Source organism: Beta vulgaris, chromosome 9, assembly GCF_026745355.1.
Source record: "Beta vulgaris subsp. vulgaris cultivar EL10 chromosome 9, EL10.2, whole genome shotgun sequence".
Taxonomy (NCBI): Eukaryota; Viridiplantae; Streptophyta; class Magnoliopsida; order Caryophyllales; family Amaranthaceae; genus Beta; species Beta vulgaris.
In genome coordinates, this window is record NC_079210.1 from 19,007,118 (window position 1) to 19,030,715 (window position 23,598).

At 34.2% G+C, this 23,598-nt stretch overlaps 1 protein-coding gene and 1 long non-coding RNA gene across 2 annotated transcripts in view; one reads left to right on the plus strand and one right to left on the minus strand.

The window, feature by feature from the left end:
• Window positions 1-1,110, plus strand: part of LOC125493360 (uncharacterized) — a 2,110-nt gene extending 1,000 nt beyond the window's left edge. The window contains exons 2-3 of the mRNA XM_057391971.1: window positions 94-743; window positions 864-1,110. Coding sequence (XP_057247954.1) covers window positions 94-594 — 501 coding nt within the window. The 3' untranslated portion in view covers window positions 595-743; window positions 864-1,110. The remainder of the gene's footprint in view (window positions 1-93; window positions 744-863) is intronic.
• A 1,616-nt stretch (window positions 1,111-2,726) lies between these two features.
• LOC125493509 (uncharacterized) lies at window positions 2,727-6,846 on the minus strand. Its single transcript, XR_008967591.1, has 4 exons — window positions 6,688-6,846; window positions 4,709-5,320; window positions 4,395-4,602; window positions 2,727-4,148 (listed from the first exon to the last, which is right to left on the minus strand). It is a non-coding gene; the product is annotated as an uncharacterized LOC125493509 (long non-coding RNA).
• Between the last annotated feature and the right edge of the window lie 16,752 nt (window positions 6,847-23,598).

The window sequence follows — 23,598 nt, forward strand, 5'->3', positions numbered from 1 at the left end:
CACCCATTTTTTCTTGTGTCACATATATGTTTAAGTTGTAATTAGAGAGTAATTTTTCTCTGTGTTGTTCTAATGTGCATGTTCTGCATTTAGCCAGTAGAAATGTCAACGACAAATCGTCAATGGAGTATCGGAGAACTTAGTTTGGGTAAGAGAGTACTAAAGGAGTACTCAACAAATGGGTTTCATTACAACCATGGAGGTGATTACTGGAACCTGCAAATTTGGTTGGAATTTCTGGCTCGATACAATTCTCTGGCACGGCAACAATCCTTGCCGGTGCTGAATGGCACAGAATTTCTCGATCTGGGCAAACGTCTCCAAAGTGAATATTGTTTGGCCAGAAATAGGGCCAAATCTTATGGCCATACAGATATGGAAGATGTATTCAGCCCTTGTCCTAATTGCCAGAGGAGGATCCCTGTCTTCCTAAAACATCTTCCGAGCGGATCAAATTCCCTTTCCAATACCACTTCCGAAGCTTTTGGCAATGACTCAAACAATGGTGGCGGGCAGGAACTCAATAGTGATGGTGGTCGATCGAAAATCGTTGAACAAAAGGTGAAGGAAAGTGGTTGGCTGATCACTTATTAGATCAGCATGTTGCTGAGCTCTTTTCAGCGCCCGAATTGCGTGAAGATGTATGGTATGAATTCCTGTTAGATGATACCATACCAATCACTCGAAAATCCCAATTGTTGATTGTAAAGTTTTGTGGTGGTGCTAGTACCTCTAGGCAGTAGGTATGTTTCTGTTTGAAATTGAGGATCAATTGTTGATTAATGTTCTTGTAGGCTTGAATTCTTAGGTATCATGGTTATTATAACTAATCATGATCATGGTTATTCTTAATTTTAAATCAGATGATGATGCTTGCCAAAGATGCTGCTGCTGATGCTTGGTTGGGATGTTTCTGCTCAGATGCTGCTGCTGATGTCATATGTATTTTATGAGGATTTTTTTTTTAATGCGGATTTGTTTGATGCTGATGTTATATGTATTTTATGAGGATTTGATGTGATTTTTGATGCAAGATTCACTTAGTTAGGGCTCTTTATTGTAGTTTAGTGGCTTTTATGTATGAAAGGTTGGATTTTTATTTGTTTTTTATTTAATTAGTAACTGGATATGAAGAACTCAGGCGTATTTCGACTCACAGTTCAACTAGGGTTTTTGGATTCACTCCTGAAACAATGGTGGATTCTCTCCTGAAACAAGAAATAACTCAAACTCATCCTAAATTATTATTATGGCCGAAAATCCCTTATATAGTACAAGATTTCCTAAACCTACTAGAACTAGTAAAACAAATAAACTTATTTATTTTTATCTTAAGGATCAAGATAAATAATTATCCTATACTTAACACACTTCACACGCCTATTATTAATAAAATAAGACTCCTAATTCGACTTTGATAAGGAATTAGACTCCTACATATAATAGGATTCCTTTATCAATTTAAACGCTTAATTAAAATAAAATTGAAATAAGACTCCTAATTTACATAGAATCCTAACAGAACTAGAACTCTATATAACGACTTCCATTTCATATCAGGATTTTTTTTAATGCGGATTTGTTTGATGCTGATGTTATGGATTTGTTTTATGAGGATTTGTTTAATGCGGATTTTGCCAAGGATTTTTTTTTATGAGGATTTTATGTAGAAAGCACAAGGTGGAACTCAATTCACAGCTTGTCTCTGAACTTTAGCTTGCCTTTTGGTTTGGTCTCGCTCATGAGAGATCACATCAGATTCTGGCTTTCCAGTCCATTTAGATGCTATCATGGTAAAAGCATCACCATGTGGATTACTAAGTAGTTCAATAAGCGATGGGTCCTTCGAGAAGTGAGCCATCAACCTCAATTCTATCTGGGAATAATCTGCTGTTAAGAGTACTCAATTTTCCTGAAAGAAAAGTATCAGCTATTTTAATGATTAATAAATAAGATACGTGGATAAGTTGATGATGTTGATGATGAAACTGTGATGGAGAAATTTATTTTCTGTGGAACTAATTAAGCTCTAAAAAACATCCCAAGTACTAAACTCAATTAGTGTAAACATCCCCTAAATTCGAACACTAAATCCCCTAAATTCGAACCCCAAATCCCCTAAATTCGAACCCTAAATCCCCATTTGCAACAACCCCAAACCCCAACTCCAAGAATTCGAATATTGACCCCTCAATTCGTCTATTTATCTCTTTTCTTTCAAAAACATTAGTCCTCTTTCAGAAATTCTTTATTGACCCACCTTTATATGGTTGAAAATATAGATTATGATCATGATTTCGTTCATGAAATAAGTCCACTAAGATAATCATGGAGTATTACAGTAAAAATTGAAATGGTTGTAATGGATGCAAAGGTTAAATATATAATTTATTTACCTTTTCCAATATCACCATTTATATTATTTGTATTTTTACATTTTACATTAATTTAATCTTAAATTTACACTTTATTGAAACATGTTTATTTCTTATATATTTAAATGTGAAGGGAAATAAAATACAAGCTATTGTGAAGAAATCTTTAATGGAAATAAAAAGTTTTTAATGTAATTAAAATAAAAAGTTGAAATAAATATTTATTATCACAAATAATGTGTAATTAAAAATCTAAGTAACTATTGGTATAATAAATCTAATCCGTGCAATGCACGAGTCTTACACTAGTAATAATAATAATAATAATAATAATAATAATAATAATAATAATAATAATAATAATAATAATAATAATAATAATAATAATAACCAAATGGTTCTGATACACAACAACCAAATGATTCTGAAAATAGACAAGGTTTTTCTTCTGAAACAGAAGAACCAAATGGTTCTAGAAATATACAAGTTTTTTTTTAAAAAAGATCCCAGCTCACCAACTGGGTGTGAACAGAGCCAAATATACAAGTTCCTGAAAAATAACCCAGCTCACCGAAAGCTGGGTGTGAACTTATCAGGCCGGTTTCGTTGACGAGTGTCTCTCCGAAACTCCTCATTTCCATGAAACCTACGTTTACGATGAGGAGAATGAGGAGAAGGAGGAGCACGAGAAGAAGGAGGAGGAGAACCATCATCATCAGTGCTATCATCGACTTCAAGACACATTTTTTTTATCCCACATTGCAAGCTCCTTCTTATACGAGTCGAAATAATCGTGTCCGTTACGGCCACGATTATCAATAACTTGTATCCTATGAGTAATTATATTGAACTTGTCCGGATCCAAGATCGGGTCGAGCTCATAGGCTTCAAGTTGTTTTGTAACATTATGTGGTTTATGTTGAACCACATAGTTGTTACAAAACATCGGGCCAAGTCGTGTTATGAACTGTCTATCTTCTTTCAGCTCGTCTTGAAGCACCTAATTCGAATAGGGTTTCCAGCAAATTTCCTATCAATAAAACATCAAATGCAACATCAAAACCCGAAAAAATTCAATATAATTTAAGTCCTAAAATGGCCTACTTGTTTCAGTTTACTCCGAAGCTCCTAAAACAATGTGAGGTGCTCACTGAAAAGATGACAGAAAGAATAAGAACTTGGAGTTCAAGACATATTTCTTTTATTCGTAGATGTCAATTGATCAATTAGCAAATACAGTGGAGCAAATTCCAGAAGAAGTGTGAAGCAGCAGTTGATGGCAATGGGAATGGGAAATGATCTACAGCAGATGACTCATTACTTTGTGGCCATGGTTTACAAGAAGATGGAACAGAGGCAGGGGAAAGTTTGATGGAGTGGGTATGTTTGGAATAGGTTTGATCTACCCAAACATAGGGTTATTATTTGGATGGTAATGAGGATGAGGCTACAAACATGTGCAAGGCTTTGGAGAAAGGGGCTTTGCTCCTCTAATGCCTGTGTTCTGTGTAAAAGTGACTCAGAAACTCATGAGCACTTGTTTTTTGGGTGCCCAGTCAGTAGTCATATTTGGCAGCTGTTACAAGATTGGCTCAAGATCAGATGTAAGCATGCAAGCTACTTTTGTGTGTTCAGGAGCATCAAGAGGAAGACCAGGCTCAGCAGGTTTCAGAAATCAGTGTGTAATGCTGTTGTAGTTGCTGCCATATATGGAATTTGGAAAGCTAGGAATAATCTTCTTTGGTAAAATGTTGATGTTAATTGTGACCATATCTGTAATGAGATTAAGAGTACATTAGTCACTAGAATTAGTCAGATTTTGCCTAGGAAAATATCTAGGAAAGATAGGGAATGGTTTTATGAATTGTATTAGAGTTCTTCTTTCCCCTTTTTTTGGCTGGGTCCAACCTAGTTGGTTCGAACCTAAGAGGGGGGGTTAGGTTGTAAAATGTTGTTGATTTTTGAGCTTAATGAAATCTGATCATTTATCAAAAAAAAAAAATCCAGAAGAAGACATACCTCGTCTTCGAGGTTCTCAAAAACAGGGGATATTGTCTTGAGGTAACCCCCCTTTTGATCTTTGCCAAAGGTGGACAGTTGCAGCTTCCTTAATATCCATTTCATCGGAAATGGGTTCTTGAGCCAATTGCCCCTCCTCCATTTCCTCCCTCACTGATGTGAGGCCTATGGAATCCCACAACTTTGGGATGCGAACGAAGAAGAAACACTGTACAGTAAGGTCACAATCAAATTAATTTTTAAATAATAAATATAATAAAATAAAGATTGATTTAAAAAAGAAAAAGAAAAAAGAATAAGAAGAAGGAGCTTACCACTAATAGCCATGCACAACCACCTACTTTATTATATCTCTTCTGCAAGTGATGCTGGAGGGCAGCAAGCATGCTTCCCCCCATGCATAAGTCATAGACGTCTCATCTGGATCACTTAATAATTCAAAAAATGCGGGATAAAAACAATTCCCATTATAAGACGGCATTATTATGGAGTTCACTATTAGCATCAATAGCGTTATCTTGCGCTTCTTTGCATCCGATCCTGTATCCTCGATAATCGCCTTTAGCTCATCAAATTCATACATAGCCTTCCCAAAAATAGAGATGCAATGATCGTCGTTGTATTCCTTGACAAGCACAGGTTTGCCATCAATTCGGATTCTCGCTAGGAATAACACATCTTGGAGTGTTACTCCTAGCACATGCCCTTTAATGTTAAAGGTGTTGGAATCGGGATTGTAATATTCCAACACCTTTGACAAAAAAAGGGTTGGAATCTTGGAATAAGGCAGCGACAACATCTTATACAAGCCACCTAAGGCTTTGTACTCCTCTAAAAAAGACTCGGAAGTTTCATTTAAATGTTTTTCCATACCATAAAGGTTCTGAAGCTTGCCAACGAATGCATAGTGGTGCGCCATTTAGATCCTGCCAAATAACAAAGCAAAATGCTCAGTTGATCAGGGCTACTACTAACGCCAAATGCACAGTTGAAGAGGAGGGAAATAACAACAACAACAACAGATCAGAACAGAGCAACAACAATAACAGTAACAGAACAACAGTAGCAACAGATCGAAAAACAATAGCAGAACACACAAGAACAACATACATTGACCAATGAATAAGAGAGAGGAAGAAGGACCTTAGGGCAACATTGCCAAACCCACACCCCCACCCAAAAAAACCATGTATGAAAAGTGTAGGATACCAAGCAAACAAAAACAAAATTAAGCAAATATGAACAAAACAAAATGCTTTTATTCATCATGATAATAATAACACGGGACTATTCTGACAACTTTGTTTTCTTATTACAGATTCAGTCACATAATATTGTACCAATGAATTCATTGAATTGAACCAACAAAGCCTTTAGCTTTATTTAGGTGTATTTTTCCTCTAAAGTATTACAAACACAAATCCTTAATAAATTCAAGATAACCACTTTGCACAATTTATACATATACAATCAATAATAATGTTCTAAGGTTAGCTTGCAATGGAAACAAACTCAAGGTATCAAGATAACTCGGGCAAGACAACTCCCTAAGCATATTACATTGTAAGTTTGGCAAAAGAATAATGTTTTAATACTATCATAAATCATTGCAATGAACACCATGGTTCCAACCATCAATAACTTTGCTCAAGTTTAAGCCAAATTGTCATACATATGTGAGAAAATTCAAGCATGTTTTGACAACAATAAACAAGCAAGATTGAGCGAAATTATGGCTAAAACAGGTAGTTTTCAAACCTTTCTCTAAGCACAACTGAGCTATAAATCATGCCAAAATTCCAAGCTTAAACTACCAAGATCAATTCACCAACACTCATGCATCAAAACTAAGCCAAAATTTTAAGAAAAAATTCAAGAAAAATTCCTCCATAATTTCGAACAGATTTTCGCACAAATGGAGGGAATCTCGACTTATTTAAGCCATCTAATCCAAGCTAAATAAGCTTAAACATACTTAAATATCACATATACATAATCCACAAGCATCATAGAGCATAATCACGCAAAAATTTTGAGCAAAATCAAACTACAAGCAAAACCCCCAATTTGATTTTAAAATTCGAACCCTAGAATATTCCAATCGAAATGCAATTTAAGCTAAATGAGCTTAAACATACTTAAATATCACATATACATAATCCACAAGCATTATAGAGCATAATCACGGAAAAATATTGAGCAAAAACAAACTACAAGCAAAACCCCCAATTTGATTTTAAAATTCGAACCCTAGAATATTCCAATCTAAATGCAATTTAAACTAATGACTTACCTTAGAATTGCCAAACAATCAAAGAGGAGTGCTCCAAACGTAAGTATGTGAAGATTTGTGGCGATTTGGATTGAAGTTTTTGGCAAAATTGAGAGAAGAATGGGGAAGAGAAGAATGAGCTGAGAAGTGAGAATGTCGAGCAATGAGGTGAGGAGAGGGAAATTGCTGATGGCTTTTTTTTAAAAAAAAAACTTTACTTATTAATCATTCATAAAACGCAGCAGCTACAAAGGGTTTCGAACCCCTGACCTGCTTACCCCGCAATGCGCTTTGCTTCGTGTTGTAATTAGACCTGTCAAAATTTGACCCAACCCAAACCCAACCCGTTTTTTTGGTTTTGACAATAATTTTTCAACCCGAAACCCATTTTGACCCAAACCCATTTAACCCGAAGATTGGCAAGTCAAATTTGGGTCGGGTCGGGTTAACCCGTCGGGTCAGAGTGCTTTTTTAATTTTATTATTATTATTATTATTATTATTATTATTATTATTATTATTATTATTATTATTATTATTATTATGTTTAAAAATGAAACAATGTGAGAGTGTGCCGTTTCAAGTACTCCGTAGTCCACAAATACACACCCTATAAAGTGAATATTGAGATATAACGTTTTAAAAAATACATCAACGGGATTCAAATTTTTTGTATTCAGCTTCCTTATATTCAATTGGAATGGCAAATTATAGGTTTTAAGTACTACAAATCTATCCAAGTTGCGAACAATGTGAAGATTCCTTTGCCTACCAGTGGATGTGACTGATATGGAAGATGCACAGACCCAAAGATTTGTGCTTGTGCCCGGCTCAATGGTTCAGACTTTCCATATTAACTTGTAATTGAACATATGTTACAAGAATAACCACCATTAAAAGCTCATAAAAAAAACGGGGGTTACTAGTTGATAAAAATTAACTCTCATAACATCCAAAGAAATAAATAAGGCTTTAAAACTAGAAATAATTGATATTTTGATAAATCACTAGTACAAAAACCCCCCTTAGGATCCGGTTTTTAGGGGGGTATAGGGTCCGGTTTTCAACCGGATCCTTTGGAGCCACGGCCTTTGAAAAAATAAGCAAAGGATCCGATTGTCAACCGGATCCTTTTATGGGGCAGAACCGAACACTCCGATTCCTACAAAGAAAGAAAAGTTATTCACAACTACAAAAAAAAAGGGTGAAGGATTATTTTAAATCTTTGGGTTATGACTGTGTCTGTAATTTTATATACTAGTATATAAAATTATAAGGGTGACATAACCCAATGATTATTTTAAATCTTTGGGTTATGTTACCCTTATAATTTTATATACTAGTACATAGGTTTAATTTTCTAATACAAAAAATTTGTTGTGAAAGCTTCAAGTAGTATGATATACACATTTCTCATTATTGTACAATATGCAATGGACTTGATCTGCTTTTTGGTGAAATCAGTCATATCAATTCATAATCCTGATTTTTTACTAAAACAGAGGGGCTTTTAGATTTTTAACCTATCATATTACACAAAGATTCCTGCATATATCCATGCCTTTAATTCAGAATCCTCAATGTAAACTTATTTTATATATAAATTTTATAATATATTATTACACATATTTAATGATTTTTTATTTAAAGTTGTATCTCAGGTGATGTGAAAAAGTATTTGGGTCAAATAATAGGGGTACGGACCTTTAAAAACTTGTAAATTAGGCGTCAATCGAAACAACCTCATTTCTAGTTTTTAACACCAAATAAGAAATAGTATATTTATAATTTGTAGTTCCCTCTAGGGTTTGCTCTTGGGAGGGTTTTTTCTTCTTCTTTTCGAAGTTTTGGGTCCCCTTGATCGGGTTTTTCTTTTCCTCCCTTCTTCTCTGGTTGGTCCTATCTTTCGAGCGCTGGTTGTTTCCTCCGTTATCGCGGCCGCCGTCTTGTGTTTTCCTTGCTGTTTTGCTACCGTTTCTAATAGGGTGGCCCATCGGGTTTGGGGGTTGGGTCGTCTAGCCTTCCCTATTCGTCGGCGTGCCACCCATTGCTAGCCACTTGGAGTTCTGTTTGTTTCCGGTCGTCGGGGACGTAATTGATTCTCCTTTCGTCGCGGGGTGTTATGCCCTTTAAGTTTCTGACTCAGTCCGCTGCCGAGTTGTGGGCTGCCGCGTTTGCTGTCTAGTTTGGCTCTTGGCTCGGTGGGTTGGATGTTTCTTGGGTGGTCTTCCTACAACAAGTTTCGGGTTGGATTAATTGCGAAGTCTGGTGCAAATCGGTGCCGATAGTCTTTGTTTGGGGCTTTTGTTTTCTTTGTCGTATTTTCTTTAGAGTAGGTTTGGGTGATGATATGAAATCGATGGTTCGATATGATATCCGATAGGGTTCACGGTTCACCATCGTCCTACGTTTGCCCCATTTGATCGGGTTGGGGGGGTTCGTGCGAGCCTTACACTAATTATGTCGTAACAAAATAAGTAAGTACTCAAAAATGTATGTACATCGCACTAATATGAGTTTGAAATGTGTTCTAGATTAAACTGATGAATAGCAGATTTATGATACTGTTCAAAATACCATTATTAATGGAAGAGTGAATGAGTGGTTGAGAATTGGCAAAATTAATCTTTCCCACCTTTTACTAGACTCATTTTTGAAACTCCCACCTTAAGTCATTTTAATCAAATACTCCCACCTTTAACTCTCCCAAAATTTTAAAACTTCCACCTTAAACAGTTCCGTTAAGAAATCTGTTAATTTGGGGGATAAAATCGTAATTTCCCCTTTGCTTCTTTGTAAACTCATCCCATCTCCATTGATTCACCTCAGTACCTCACTCCCTTCACTCCAGTGACCTCCTCCTTCTTCTCCAATTCATTAATTCAGCCATCTTTAACTACTATATTTGAAACAAAAACCCGAATTGCAATTGAAACAATTCATTATTCATTCAATTTCCCAATTGCAAAACCCCCTAAATTCCATTAATTGCATAAACCCCTAAATTACAAAAAACCCTAAATTCATTAATTTTCTTTGATTTTCCCTTTCCACTGTTCTTTTAGCTTCGAATTTTATGGTAACATAAACTCCATTGATGAGTGAGTGAGCAATCGAAAAGGGTGAATTTAGAGTCATAGCAGTAAGTGGGGACACCCAACTCGGAGGAGGGGACTTCGACAACAGACTGATGGCTCATTTTGTGGATGAGATTTAGAAGAAGCACAAGGTAGATATCAGTGAAAATCATAGAGCTCTTGCAAAATTAAAGGCTGCTTCTGAGAGAGCTAAAATGCGGCTTATTTTGTGACTTGTTTTGTGAATCAAGATAAAAAAAAGGTTTAATGACAATGAAAAGATTAATAATTACTTGTATTTGTTTTTTCCAACAATATGTTGTTTAAAATGTAAGTACATTACACTAATTATGTCGTAACAAAATAAGTAAGTACGTACTCAAAAATGTATGTACATCGCACTAATACGAGTTTGAAATGTGTTCTAGATTAAACTGATGAAGAGCAGATTTATGATACTGTTCAAAATACCATTATCAATGGAAGAGTGAATGAGTGGTTGAGAATTGGCAAAATTAATCTTTCCCACCTTTTACTAGACTCATTTTTGAAACGCCCACCTTAAGTCATTTTAATTAAATACTCCCACCTTTAACTCTCCCAAAATTTTAAAACATCCACCTTATAACAGTTCTGTTAAGAAATCTGTTAATTTGGGGGCTAAAATCGTAATTTCCCCTTTGCTTCTTTGTAAACTCATCCCATCTCCATCGATTCACCTCAGTACCTCACTCCCTTCACTCCATTGACCTCCTCCTTCTTCTCCAATTCATTAATCCAGCCATCTTTAACTACTATATTTGAAACAAAAACCCCAATTGCAATTGAAACAATTCATTATTCATTCCATTTCCCAATTGCAAAACCCCCTAAATTCCATTAATTGCATAAACCCCTAAATTACAAAAACCCCTAAATTCATTAATTTTCTTTGATTTTCCCTTTCCACTGTTCTTTTAGCTTCGAATTTTATGGTAACATAAACTCCATTGATGAGTGAGTGAGCAATCGAAAAGGGTGAATTTAGAGTCATAACAGTAAGTGGGGACACCCACCTCGGAGGAGGGGACTTCGACAACAGACTGGTGGCTCATTTTGTGGATGAGATTAAGAATAAGCACAAGGTAGATATCAGTGAAAATCATAGAGCTCTTGCAAAATTAAAGGCTGCTTCTGAGAGAGCTAAAATGCGGCTTATTTTGTGAGTTATTTTGTGAATCAAGATAAAAAAAAGTTTTAATGACCATGAAAGGTTTAATAATTACTTGTATTTGTTTTTTCCAACAATATGTTGTTTAAAATGGAAGTACATTACACTAATTATGTCGTAACAAAATAAGTAAGTACGTCCTAAAAATGTATGTATATCGCACGTATACAAAAATGTATTCAACCGGATCCTTTGGAGCCGCGGCCTTTGAAAAAATAAGCAAAGGATCCGGTTGTCAATCGGATCCTTTTATGGGGCAGAACCGAACACTCCGATTCCTATAAAGAAAGAAAAGTTATTCACAACTACAAAAAAAAAGGGGTGAAGGATTATTTTAAATCTTTGGGTTATGACTCTGTCTGTAATTTTATATACTAGTACATAAAATTATAAGGGTGACATAACCCAAGGATTATTTTAAATCTCTGGGTTATGTCACCCTTATAATTTTATATACTAGTATACAGGTTTAATTTTCTAGTACACAAGTTTAATTTTCTAATACAAAAAATTAAAGTTGTCGTTACAAAATGGAGAAATTATGAAGAAATTAAAATTAAAGTCCGGGGCTAATAATTAGGCCACATAACATCAGTTACACAAAATCTGCTCGTCATGCCATTCTCTAACAAAGCACAAATTAGCAGAAAAATAAACAACTCAATCCCAAAAAAGATAAAATCTTTATTTGTTCTCGTAATTCTCAATAACACTTACATTGTATATGATGACTTACTAGCCCATTTACCCTGAAATTTCAACAAACAAAAACAAGTCGAATTTAATTTTCAATCTTAAACAAAAATAAAATTAATGACTTTTTGCGTAGAAATATTAAAAATACCACCTTTAACATAAGGTTGCCTAATTATTTTAGGTCTTCTAGTCCTAGATTTATTTACTTTCAAAAAAGCAAGGACATATGCAATAATGGTAGCAATAGCACCTATGATCATGCCTTTACGGATTATCTACAAATATTTGAAAAATCAAAAATAAAATCAAGGAAATTAGTTATTGAATACAGAGAACATATAACAAATTATTAATGGGCAAAACAAATTATTACCAGAGACTTTTGAACATTGTTTGACTCCATTTATAGTTTCCTAACTTAAGACAAACCAGAAAGAAAAGATAACATGAAGACAAACAATATAATAGAGCTTGCATTGGAAACTTACCCTACATAAAAGTGAAAATCTAAACTTTTAAACGATTAGAATCCGAAAAAACAACTAGCACAACAATTTCAAATACCATATCAAACCAACACCAATCGTAGTCACAAACCAAAGTAGGAAAGTAGCCCAGCAACAAAACTCATAATGGTTAAAAATGTCAGCTAATAAATGAACAAAACAGTAACAGAACCCTTCAAATTTTGACAACAATATCAAATGATCATCAAAATGAAAAGACAAATCAGTCAACGTAAATAAACATAAAAACAAAACGCGAAAATAAGTAATCTGCGGCTCAAAAACTTAAACATCAAAAACAACAAAAATCAACAAACATGCTATTCATAATCAAATTAAAACTGATCAATTAGAGCTTATACAATGTCATAAAAACCTCTAAAACTCCAGTACACAACTGATCTCCCTAAAACACTAATCGAATTTCACTAAAATCTCACCTCAAAATTAAACTATATAAAATAATCAAAATCCTAGAAATAATTGGACTTATTAACCCAAACTAAATCAAACAAATTTGCAGCAAACATACCCTTAAAATAAACGGATTTCGTGCAAAAAGAATCATAAAAACAATCAAATATTTCAGCAAACAAACCCTAAAGATAATCGAATATGCAGAAAAAAATATGTAACAAATTTGAACCCTAAAAAAATCCTAAATACCGAAATTTATAAGAGGAAAATAGAGATTAGAACAAATATGTACCAAATTTGACAAAACGAAGCCGTATCGAGAGAATCTGCTTTAAAATGGTGTGAGATTTACCAGTTTGATGAGAGAGAAAGTGTAGATGAGAGGGAGAGCTGAGTAGTGAGTATAGATGAGAGGAAGCTGAGTATAGATGAGAGAGAAAGTCAGATGCTTGTCGAGAGAAAGGAAAACGTTTTCCTCCCAATTTTGGGGGAAAATGTTTTCATTATGATGGAAAACTATTTTACACTCTTATTTTAAAGCCCAATTTTCCAGTCCAAACCAAACAATGGAAAATAGGGAAAACCATTTTCAGTGAAAACCTTTTACGCCCTACCAAACGGAGCCTAAGTGTAATAATGACTAATATGTTCAGATATATTTTGCAGTTAAGTTCAGATAAGTGGGATATTAGTAATACAAATTATTTCCTTACATAATCAAGAACGAATAAATAAAAATAAATTATGGCAGTTCAAATTTGTAGTAAAGGATATGAAGAAAATACTATGAATTTGATGGTATTTTGTACTTTTTTTCATGGATGAAGTGTTTTTGTTCTTAATAACTTTTTTATAGGACACCATTTAAGTGACTAAAAAACATATAATTTGTGTACTAGTCAATGCAAGAATTGCAGTTTACTATACTAATGATAAGTGTGACATTATTTAATTCATTTGTGGTTCGTTTTAAAAATCATATAAAAAAAATGAATTATTTACCTTAAGTTTATAGAATAAGAACCAATAATGAATGTCTTTATAGCAAATTATTCACATGTAACCACATTTGAATACATACCCGTATAATTAGAATGAAAAAAATTGAAAATTGCATTCGAAAATTAAAGTTCTAATTACAAAAATCAGCACAGATAATTGAAAAATTAATCTAGATTATATTTGTATTGAACTAAAATCTGAGTCTTCAAATTAAAAAATGTTCATATGAGATAATATTATGCATATTTCAATTTTTTCCAATTTTATATTTCGCTCGAAAAATACATTTATTGTCCAAAAAAAAATACAAAAAATAAACTTTAACTTACATCTTATTATCTTCAAGCATAATATATCTTCTTCACAAAATATAGACATGCAATCCAAATTTCCCATGATTTTAACCAAAAATCTGCAAAATTCATATAAAAAAACAAAATTGTAATTAAACTTGGTTAAATATAGATTTATTGACAGAAATGACGAAAGTAAATAGATTATTTTACCTGAAATGGAAATAATTTGAACAGAATACAAAATTTACTAACTAATTGCTGATATGCCACCAAGATCTATATATTTTACGAAGAAAAAAAATCAGATATTAAGAAATAATACGTTGTTTTAAATTTAAATGATAAGAAAAAAGTGAGACTTTTTACTTACCTTGCGTTATATTGAGGAAAACATATAGTTTGAATATTGACATGCAATCCAAATTTTTTTCAATCATTTATGTAATTATAACCAGTAATCTGCATAATTATAATGAAAAAAATTGTAATTATAGATAAATAATGAAGAATAGCAGCTGAACAAAAAAAAATTTAAAAAAAATCTTTTACCTCATATTTATCTTTTTTAACAGAAATAAATGTATCCTTCACCACATTGTGACATGCAAATCAATTTTTTTTAGTAATAGTTGTAGAAGTAAAATGCAAAAACATAAAATTACATATCCGGACATAAAAAAAACTATTTATAAAAAACCGAAAAATAATATGTTAAAACTTACCTAAAATCTTTCATTTCCATCTTGAATTTGTTGAGATGATAACATGCAAACAAATTTTCAAAGAATTTCCTCCGTAACTAATCACCATGGAACAAATTTTCGAATGAAAAAATCGGAAAAAATGGAAATAGGTAGCATTTCCATATTACTCATTTGTACATCTTTCGAAGCAAATATGATTATGTTTGTTGTTGTAAGATATAATGTTGAATTTCTATGTTTTCATTTTGCAAATTAGATTTTTTAGTGATAGAATTAAGCCTGGGTATGGGTCGGGCTGGCACACGAGCTGCCCCAAACCGTTGTCCATCAAATGGGCCGTGGGCCGTGGACGTTACCAATATTTGAGTTTCAGCCCGGTCCGACACGAGTCCGTCAAATTGGCCTGTTGTGGCCCGTAGACAGGCCCGTGGTCTGGGCCCACGAATTGGCCCGCGGTCAGGCCCATGAACAGTCCCGCGAGCAAGCCCTCGTTTTGTCCATAGTATATTTCCACTTGTTGCAGTAAGGCAGCCTATGCTACAAAAAAATGAGCTTTAGACTTTACATTCACGTGGCTTGGTAGGCGTTTTATTGTTTATCATTGCTTCTTTCTTTTTTTCTTTTTTTCAGTTTATGATGAGCCCTCTCAATTTTTGTTTGTTGCAGGCTTGAAATGAATATAATTATGGAGAGAGATATTTAAAGCTGCAACATCTATCATCTACGAGTAGAGCCTACAAGTATTCATCAACTCATTTCCACAAATTTCATCTGTCATTTCTTACTCACTGCAAAATTTGCAACGTTCATATGCTTTAGGTTATGTCTCTAACGTTCATCAGTTCAGAGAAATTTTATTTCAAACGGCTACTTTTTTTCCATTTCCTATATATGCACCAAAACTTCATTATTTTTTCCAAACAACTCATCTCATCATTCTTATGTATTATTTCAATCTCCTTAACATTCAAGTATCAAAGTTCTCAATTCCTAAATGGCAAAATCTCTCAATTTCACACTAACACTATGCTCTTAAAATAATTACTACTACAAAAACATTTGTTCTTTGGGTGAAGATTTTTTGGAGATCATTCAAGTAACCTTTGAAGTTGCGATTCTCACATTTCTTAATTCTATTTTACTGTATTTGTTGTAAGATCTAACTCAACTTTGTTTCAATCATTTTTAGTTTATTAATATTAATCGTTTTTATTTACAATTATATTATTAGTACGTTATTAGATGCTATTGTTAATTGATTCCTTTTATATTAATTATTAGTCGTTACTCCCTCTGTTTTTTTTTATCGTTCTCACTTAGAATATTGACACTATTCATACTTAGAGAGAATCTTCTCAATTTTTTTTCAATTTATAAGAAAAAATATAGTCATGTGGGATCTTGTTTGATTCGTCTCAATTAGTACATTATTAATATTCAATCGTTATAATTTTTACTAATATATGATGAAAGATATTTAAGTTCAAAAATGTGCATTGGGAGATGTGCACAGGAAAGTGAGAAAGATAAAAAAAAAAAAAACAGAGGGAGTACTTATCATTTTTTGAAATTTTAATTGATTATATCTTATTTTTGTGAATTTGTTGATGCAATGGCATCAAAACCAAATATCTCCTCCAAAAAAGCCAAACACATAACTACTTCTAGTAACCAACAAAACCCAAACGTGTCTATGTCGCCACCTCAAAACATGGGATTCCATCATTATAACCAAATGAGCCAACCGTTTTCTGCAACCGGTATGAATCCCCATCCGGGATTTCAACCAAACGCATACCCACCCTATTACGGATTCGGCACACCACATGATCCTACACTAGTGGAAAAAAACCTTATATGTCACTTAGTATCATATGCGGTTTTTGTAAAACCACATCCGAAAATCAACCAAAAAATGGGAGGGAAATTTGGCCAAAAATATCTGATGCGATCCTCAAAAACCACATCAGATTAAAAAATTGCTGTGATTTTTTTTAATCTGATGCGGTTCAATGGACCGCATTAGATTATTGTAATTTTTTCGTTCAGCCCAACAAGTTGAACTACGGCCCGCGCACAGAATGGCCCAGCAAGAATGAAAATAGAAATGGCCCAACATGTTAACTAAGATCCTCCTTAGTCCTAACCAGACCCTCTCTCTCCTACTCCAAACGCTCTCTCTCTCATCAAACTCTAATCTCCCTCCTCTCCCCTCCCTCTCTCCTCTCTAGTCCTCCCTTACACCACCCCATCATCATTATCACCTTACCTCTCTTTCCTCTCTACTCCACGAAACGAAGAAGAATGAAGAGACATCAGAAAATGAAGAACGAAGAGCGAAAATGGGGATGAAGAAATGAAGAGCGTAATGAAGAAATGAATTGACGAAGAAACGAAGAACGAAATCAATTGATGAAAAATCAAAGAACAGAAACGAAATGACGAAGAATTGAAGAACGAATTGAGCTTAATTTTTTCGTTTTTTTTTTACCATATTTCTTCGTGTTTTTGTTTTTTTCCTAGATTTTTTCGTTTTATTTTACGATTTAGTTTTTGGATCTGATTTTGGAGGTAGGTTTTTATTTGGGTTTTTTGGGCTGCCATTTTCGTTTCGTTTTTTTTGGTTTCATGCTCTTATTTTTTCATTATTTTTTTTGGATCTGATTTTTTGTTTTTAGGTCTTAATTTTTCTCTATTTCGTTTTTTGGCTCTTAATTTTCGTTTATTTCTCTTTTTCGTTTTTGGATCTAATTCTGTAATTATATTAACAATACGAAATTCCTATCTGGGATGCAATGCCACGAAAAATATGAAGAAGCTAAAAAGCTTACTTATGTGGAGTTCCCTACAAAATTTGTATGGAAGCAGGCTCAGAGAGAGTGGACACTAAGAGCCAAAGGTTTCACAATAGGACGAATCTACCACGTCTCACCAACATCTGGAGAGAAGTTCTATCTTAGAACTTTACTCATTTTTTTAAAAGACGAGACATGCTATGAAGACATTAGAACAATTGATGGTGTAGTGTATCCTACATTCAAGTAAACTTGCTACGCAAGGGGGTTACTTGATGATGACAAGGAATATGTTGACGCAATAACAGAAGTAAGTTTAGAGGATTAGGGCACTACCTAAGACATTTGTTCTCCACGTTACTATTATCTGAGAGTATGTCGAAGCCGGAGGAGGTTTGGTAGAAGATTTGGCGATTATTGTCTGATGATATTCTTTACAAGCATTGTGCTATTCAAACAAATATAGGTTAACAACTAGGATAATATTGTTGAATCAGTAGTAAGATAATTTTAAGCAACGTGCATACTTAATATAGTTTACTGTATTCTTTTTTATATGTTTTCTAGATCTCTAGTTAACTGACAATCAAATTGAACCTTTCGCATTGGCTAAAATTGAAACCATGTTCTATAGTAATGGTAGCAGCTTGCATAGATTTAGTGAAATGTCATTTCTAGATGAACTAATCATGTTTGAAGGACAAAACAAGCTCATAGCAGATGAGCTTTCTTATGACATAGAGGAAACGACCTTGGAACATGACAAATTGTATAAAGGTTTAACTGATGAGTAGTCGATAATATATTAGGGAGTATTGGATGTTGTGTAGAGTAAAGGAGGTGTATTTTTCGTTTACAGCTACGGAGGGGCGGGTAAAGCATATGTTTGGAAGAGATTATCTGCTGCAATAAGAAAGATGGGCAACATTGTATTGTCGGTAGCTTCGAGTGGAATTGCTTCTATCCTCCTTCCACGAGGAGGAACAACTCATTTTAGATCTGGTATCTCTTTGAATGTAACTGAGAATTCTACTTGCGCCAGCATTCGCATTGGGTCGGATTTAGCTGCTCTTCTTATTAAGACAAAACTAATCGTTTGGGATGAAGCTCCAATGATGCATAAATATTGTTTTGAAACACTTGATAGAAGTTTGAGGGACTTAACGAGGTCGGTTGATAGGGATAAATCATTGACTTTTTGGAGGTAAAGTGATGGTATTCAGTGGTGATCTTAGGCAAATATTACCAACTGAAGGGAACTATGCAAGATATCGTGTTCGCCACCATTAATTTGTCTTACTTATGGGATTTGTGTAAGGTCCTAAGACTTACTCTAATATGAGATTACAATCATGTTCTTCAAAATCTTATATTGGTGAATCGCGAGAATTCTCAGAGTGGATACTAAGCGTAGGAGACGGAAAGGCTTGGGGTCCTAATGATGGTGAAGCCGTTATCAAGGTTGCAAAAGATATCCTTATAAATTCTGAGACCGATCCAATTTCAGCAATTGTTCATAACACGTACCCAAACCTACATTAGCATATTTGGGAAGCTAAATATTTCCAAGAAAGATCATTTTGGCCCCAAAAAAGGAGATAGTGGAAATAGTAAATGATCATATTCTATCTACCATTCCCGGAGAAGAGAAAGTCTATTTGAGTGCGGATGTTATAAGCAAAGAGGAAGAAACTTTGGAGCCCATGAAATATACTCCAATGAATTCCTCAATGCAATAAGATGCTCATGTCTCCCAAATCATAGCATATGATTAAAGGTTGGTGTGCCAGTTATGCTTCTAAGAAATATTGATCAAACATCTGGATTATGTAATGGCACGAGGTTAGTTGTCAATCATTTAGGCAATCGTGTTATTGAAGCTACTGTTATTTCTAGAAGCAATATGGGAGAAAAAGAATTTTTCCCAAGAATGACATTGACCCCGTCGACCTCCACCAATTTCCTATCAAATTTCAGAGACAGCAATTTCCTTTAATGGTTTGTTTTGCTATGACTATCTCCCGAGACTTGTTTTCAGCCATGGTCAATTTTATGTTGTTATTTCCAGAGTTACGAGCAAAGGTCTCAAGATCCTTCCTTTTGATAAAAAAACACGGTGTGCGTACAAGTACAACAAATGTAGTTTACAAGGAAGTTTTTGCAAATATATAAATTGATTTAAAAGGTTGTATTTGTAATTTACGTTCTTTACCGCTCATATATGATGATTTTATGATTTTGCATTATTTGCATCATTATTATATTTTGAATATTCTTTAGTTATGTTATAAAGTAATAAATATACCCATGCATTATGTACAGGTCCTAAAACTAGTATATATATATATATATATATATATATATATATGTATATATATATATATATGTATATATATATATATATATGTATATATATATATATGTATATATATATATATATATATATATATATAAAATATATATATATATATATATATATATATATATATATATAATATATAATTTATATATATATATATATATATATATATATATATATACATATATATATATATATATATATATATAAGCTTATGTGTCACCTACTTAGAATTTGTTCTCCTCAGCTTATTTTTAGTTCAGTTCAATTCAATTCAATTCAATTTAGCTCAAGATAATACTTTTACTCTCACATATCACTATTTATTTCAATTCAATTCAGATATTTTATATCGAAAAAAAAGGCCCTTAAGCCCTCATGCCATTTGTCAACTTGACTCAACTCCTTAAATAATTCCATTGCCATGATTAGTGTACTCCTTGCCATGCTGATGTGTTGTTTTTCCTTAGAGTGCAAAAATGTGTCATACATTCATCCCCATTACATCTTCCTTCAAGTAGGCCAACTAGTCAGCTGCAATTAATTCGAAATGATTTATGCATCCAGAAAAATCCTAAATTGAAACACCCTTTTTCATTGACAAACTACTACAATATTATTATATAAATACTTAAATAGTGCTCATATACACTACTAAATGATTATCCCAAAACTAATATTGAAGCCAAAAAATCATGTTCGTTTTATGAAAGAAAATGAAGCCACTTCACTCAGATTACTTCATGGTTTCCGTGATTCCTTGCAGTATCAACTCTCAAGGATTAGAGTATGTGTTGTGTCAAAAATGAATCAAAATATAAATCATCCACAGGTGATAGTCTCCCCTTCCAAAGATAAAATTAGCAACTACTTTATCAAAGATTTGCAAGAACTTGAGAATTACTACCTACTAAAGTAGATTGTATAATCATAAACATTTTATATGTGGCTGAAATTTTATCAACTAGATTATTATAATTTTATTAAATTAGAAATCTTTAAAATCTACAGGCAAAACTAAGAATATCATCTTATATGTGCATTATACCTTAATCGTAATGTTAATAAAAAAAACTTATTGTATTAATCACAACTTTTTGTAACAAATAATTCGTTTGCTCAATTAGATGTTAACCACAAATTTCCTTCCAAAAAGCCAACATGCATGCGGTTTTTCTCATTGATGATGAGTAAATCTGCAATTTCGTGTCCTTTATGAATTTTTCATAGAACCAACTACAAACATGATATGGGTCAAAATATTGTTAGTAACTAATTTAGCTAACTGAGCAAAAGTTAGTTAGGTTTGGCGCCAAATTCAGTTAGTTGTTATAAATAACTGAATTGAGCTATAGGTATTCAGTTACTTGTAAAGAATACCTGTATATACTAGCTAAGGTTGTAATAGCAGATTTTATCAAAAACATTAAACACTTCCTCCTCTCCTAATTTTTCTAACTCTCTATTCTCCTATCTTTCTCTCTCTTTTCTAAAGTCTGATTCTATCTTTCTCTTCTCTTCCCGTCTGAATTCTATCTGTATACTCTTATCATATTGGAAACAATGGCAGAGAGCTAAGCTCCTGCATCAGTGGTATTAGAGCAAACACCTTCCATACCCTTTTTCCGCCATTAAAACAGAAAGAAAGCTTGTAGAAAATTGCAATGCACTAAAGATGTTTGATAGAAAACCAGTCCAAGAAAGTCTGCGTTCTTAAATTGTGAAATTCATATAAAATTTTGCATATGCCTACAACCAGAAAGACTCTAGCTACGGAGGAAGATGTTAAAAACTTGGAGAAAAAGTTGGAAGAACAAGCAAAGGAGTGTTATTTATGCAGAGTTCTAGTTCTGTTAGAATTCTATGTAAATTACGATTTTTAATTTATAGTTTCAGTTATATTAGGACTTTATTTTAATTAAGTGTTTAAGTGATAAAGGAATCCTATTATACTTAGGAGTTTAATTCCTTATCATTGAGTTTTATCTTATAATAGGCGTGTAGTATTGAGTTGTTTTGATTTATCTTTATCCTTAAGATAATGATAGATAAGTTTGTTAGTTGTTATCTTTAAGCTTTATTAGTTTTTTTAATAAGTTTAGGAAACTTGTACTATATATATAAGTTTTCGGCCATCATAAATAAAGTAGAGATTATTTTGAGTTAATTCTTGTTAGTTAAAGATTTAGGAGAGAATCCAAAAACCCTAGTTGAACTTTGAGACGAAATACGCCTAAGTTCTTCATATCCTGGTTACTAATTGAGTTGTTGAGACAAAACACGCCAACATACTCGACTTTTCATTAAAGAAACCATAAAGAACCTTTCTTTTAATCAAGATTCGTTCAAGATTACATAAAGATTCAATCTTTCATAAAGAAAAGCCACTAAACTACATCAAAGAGCCCAAATTTAGTGATTCTTGCTTCAAGAAACACTTCAAGTGGTGTGGCTGCTGCCTCGCACACCCCTGTTCGTCCAACTTCGTGCGCGCCTCGACACAGTGCTCGTGCACCACGCACCTCATCTGATTTCGTGCGCGACACCCTCGCTCGCACGCGCCCTGCTCATCCGACTGCGTGCGCGACGCCCTCGCTCGCCCACGCACCTGTTCATCCGACTACGTGCGCACCGCACACCTGCCCTCGCCAGCCTTGCTCGCTAACCCTCGCACACCATGCCCGATGATCACCAAGCCATACTCGACACCCTTAAAGCAAACAATGAGCAATTGCAATTCGTCATGGCTCAGGTAACTGCCCTCACCACGAAAGTTAACACCTTTGAACGTGATGTCAACTTTGCACGCCCACCTCCACATCCTCCTAGGCGTGAAGATGACTTACGGTTGGCTGACTTGCCTTCCTTTGATGGAGACCTCGATCCTGAATCATATTTGGAGTGGGAAAGCCGGTTGGATAAGTTCTTTGATCACAAGAACTTGAGTGATGGCTCTCGGTTCTCCTACGCGATCCTGAAACTCACGAAATATGCATCCCTATGGTATGATTCTACGCGTACAAGACGTGCACGCGAGGAAAAACCACCTATTGATTGTTGGTCGTCTCTCAAAGCTAAGATGCGCAAACGTTTTGTGCCTCGAACCTACTGACAAGAGATTTTTGTGCGCTTAAACTCCTTGTGTCAAACAACTTTGAGCGTTGAACAATACATTAAGGAGTATCAAAAACTACATATGGCGTGTGACATTCAAGAAGAGGATGAACAAAAAAAAAGCTCGCTTCTTGTTGGTTTGAATAAATCCAACGCCAATATAGTTGAATTGCAGCATTATGTCACGTTTAATGATGTTTGTATTCTAGCTTCCAAGGTTGAACGCCAACAAAACGAACCTCGATTCAAGCGGACTCCATGGTTTACACCCCCGGCCTCGTTAGATGCCTCGAGCACGCCTCCCTCCTCTTCGACTTATTTGGCGAGTGCTAAAGCCAAAGAGCCCGAGCCATCCACCACCTCTACTACTACTCTTGCTAGTGCCACGCTCAGGGTCAAGAAAACTCAATATTTTCGTTGCCAAGGTCTCGGTCATATAGCTCGAAATTGCCCCAACACTACTCTCATCACACGTGAGGAATTGGTGAACTAGTTGGCAGAAGAATTGCACGCCCCTCTTGCCACTGAACCTCCTATGGATGATGAAGACTTCTGGTCCAAGCAACCTATTTGTGCACCGGAATAAGAGCATCCTAATTTGCTAATTCGTCGCTCTTTGTTATCTTCCAGCCATGATGAACCTATGGATGAACAACGCACAAACTTATGCCACTCGAATTGTATCATCAAGGGTAAAGTTTATCCATTTATCATAGATAGTGGTTCATGTATTAACGTGTTTGATTTGTCTTTGGCT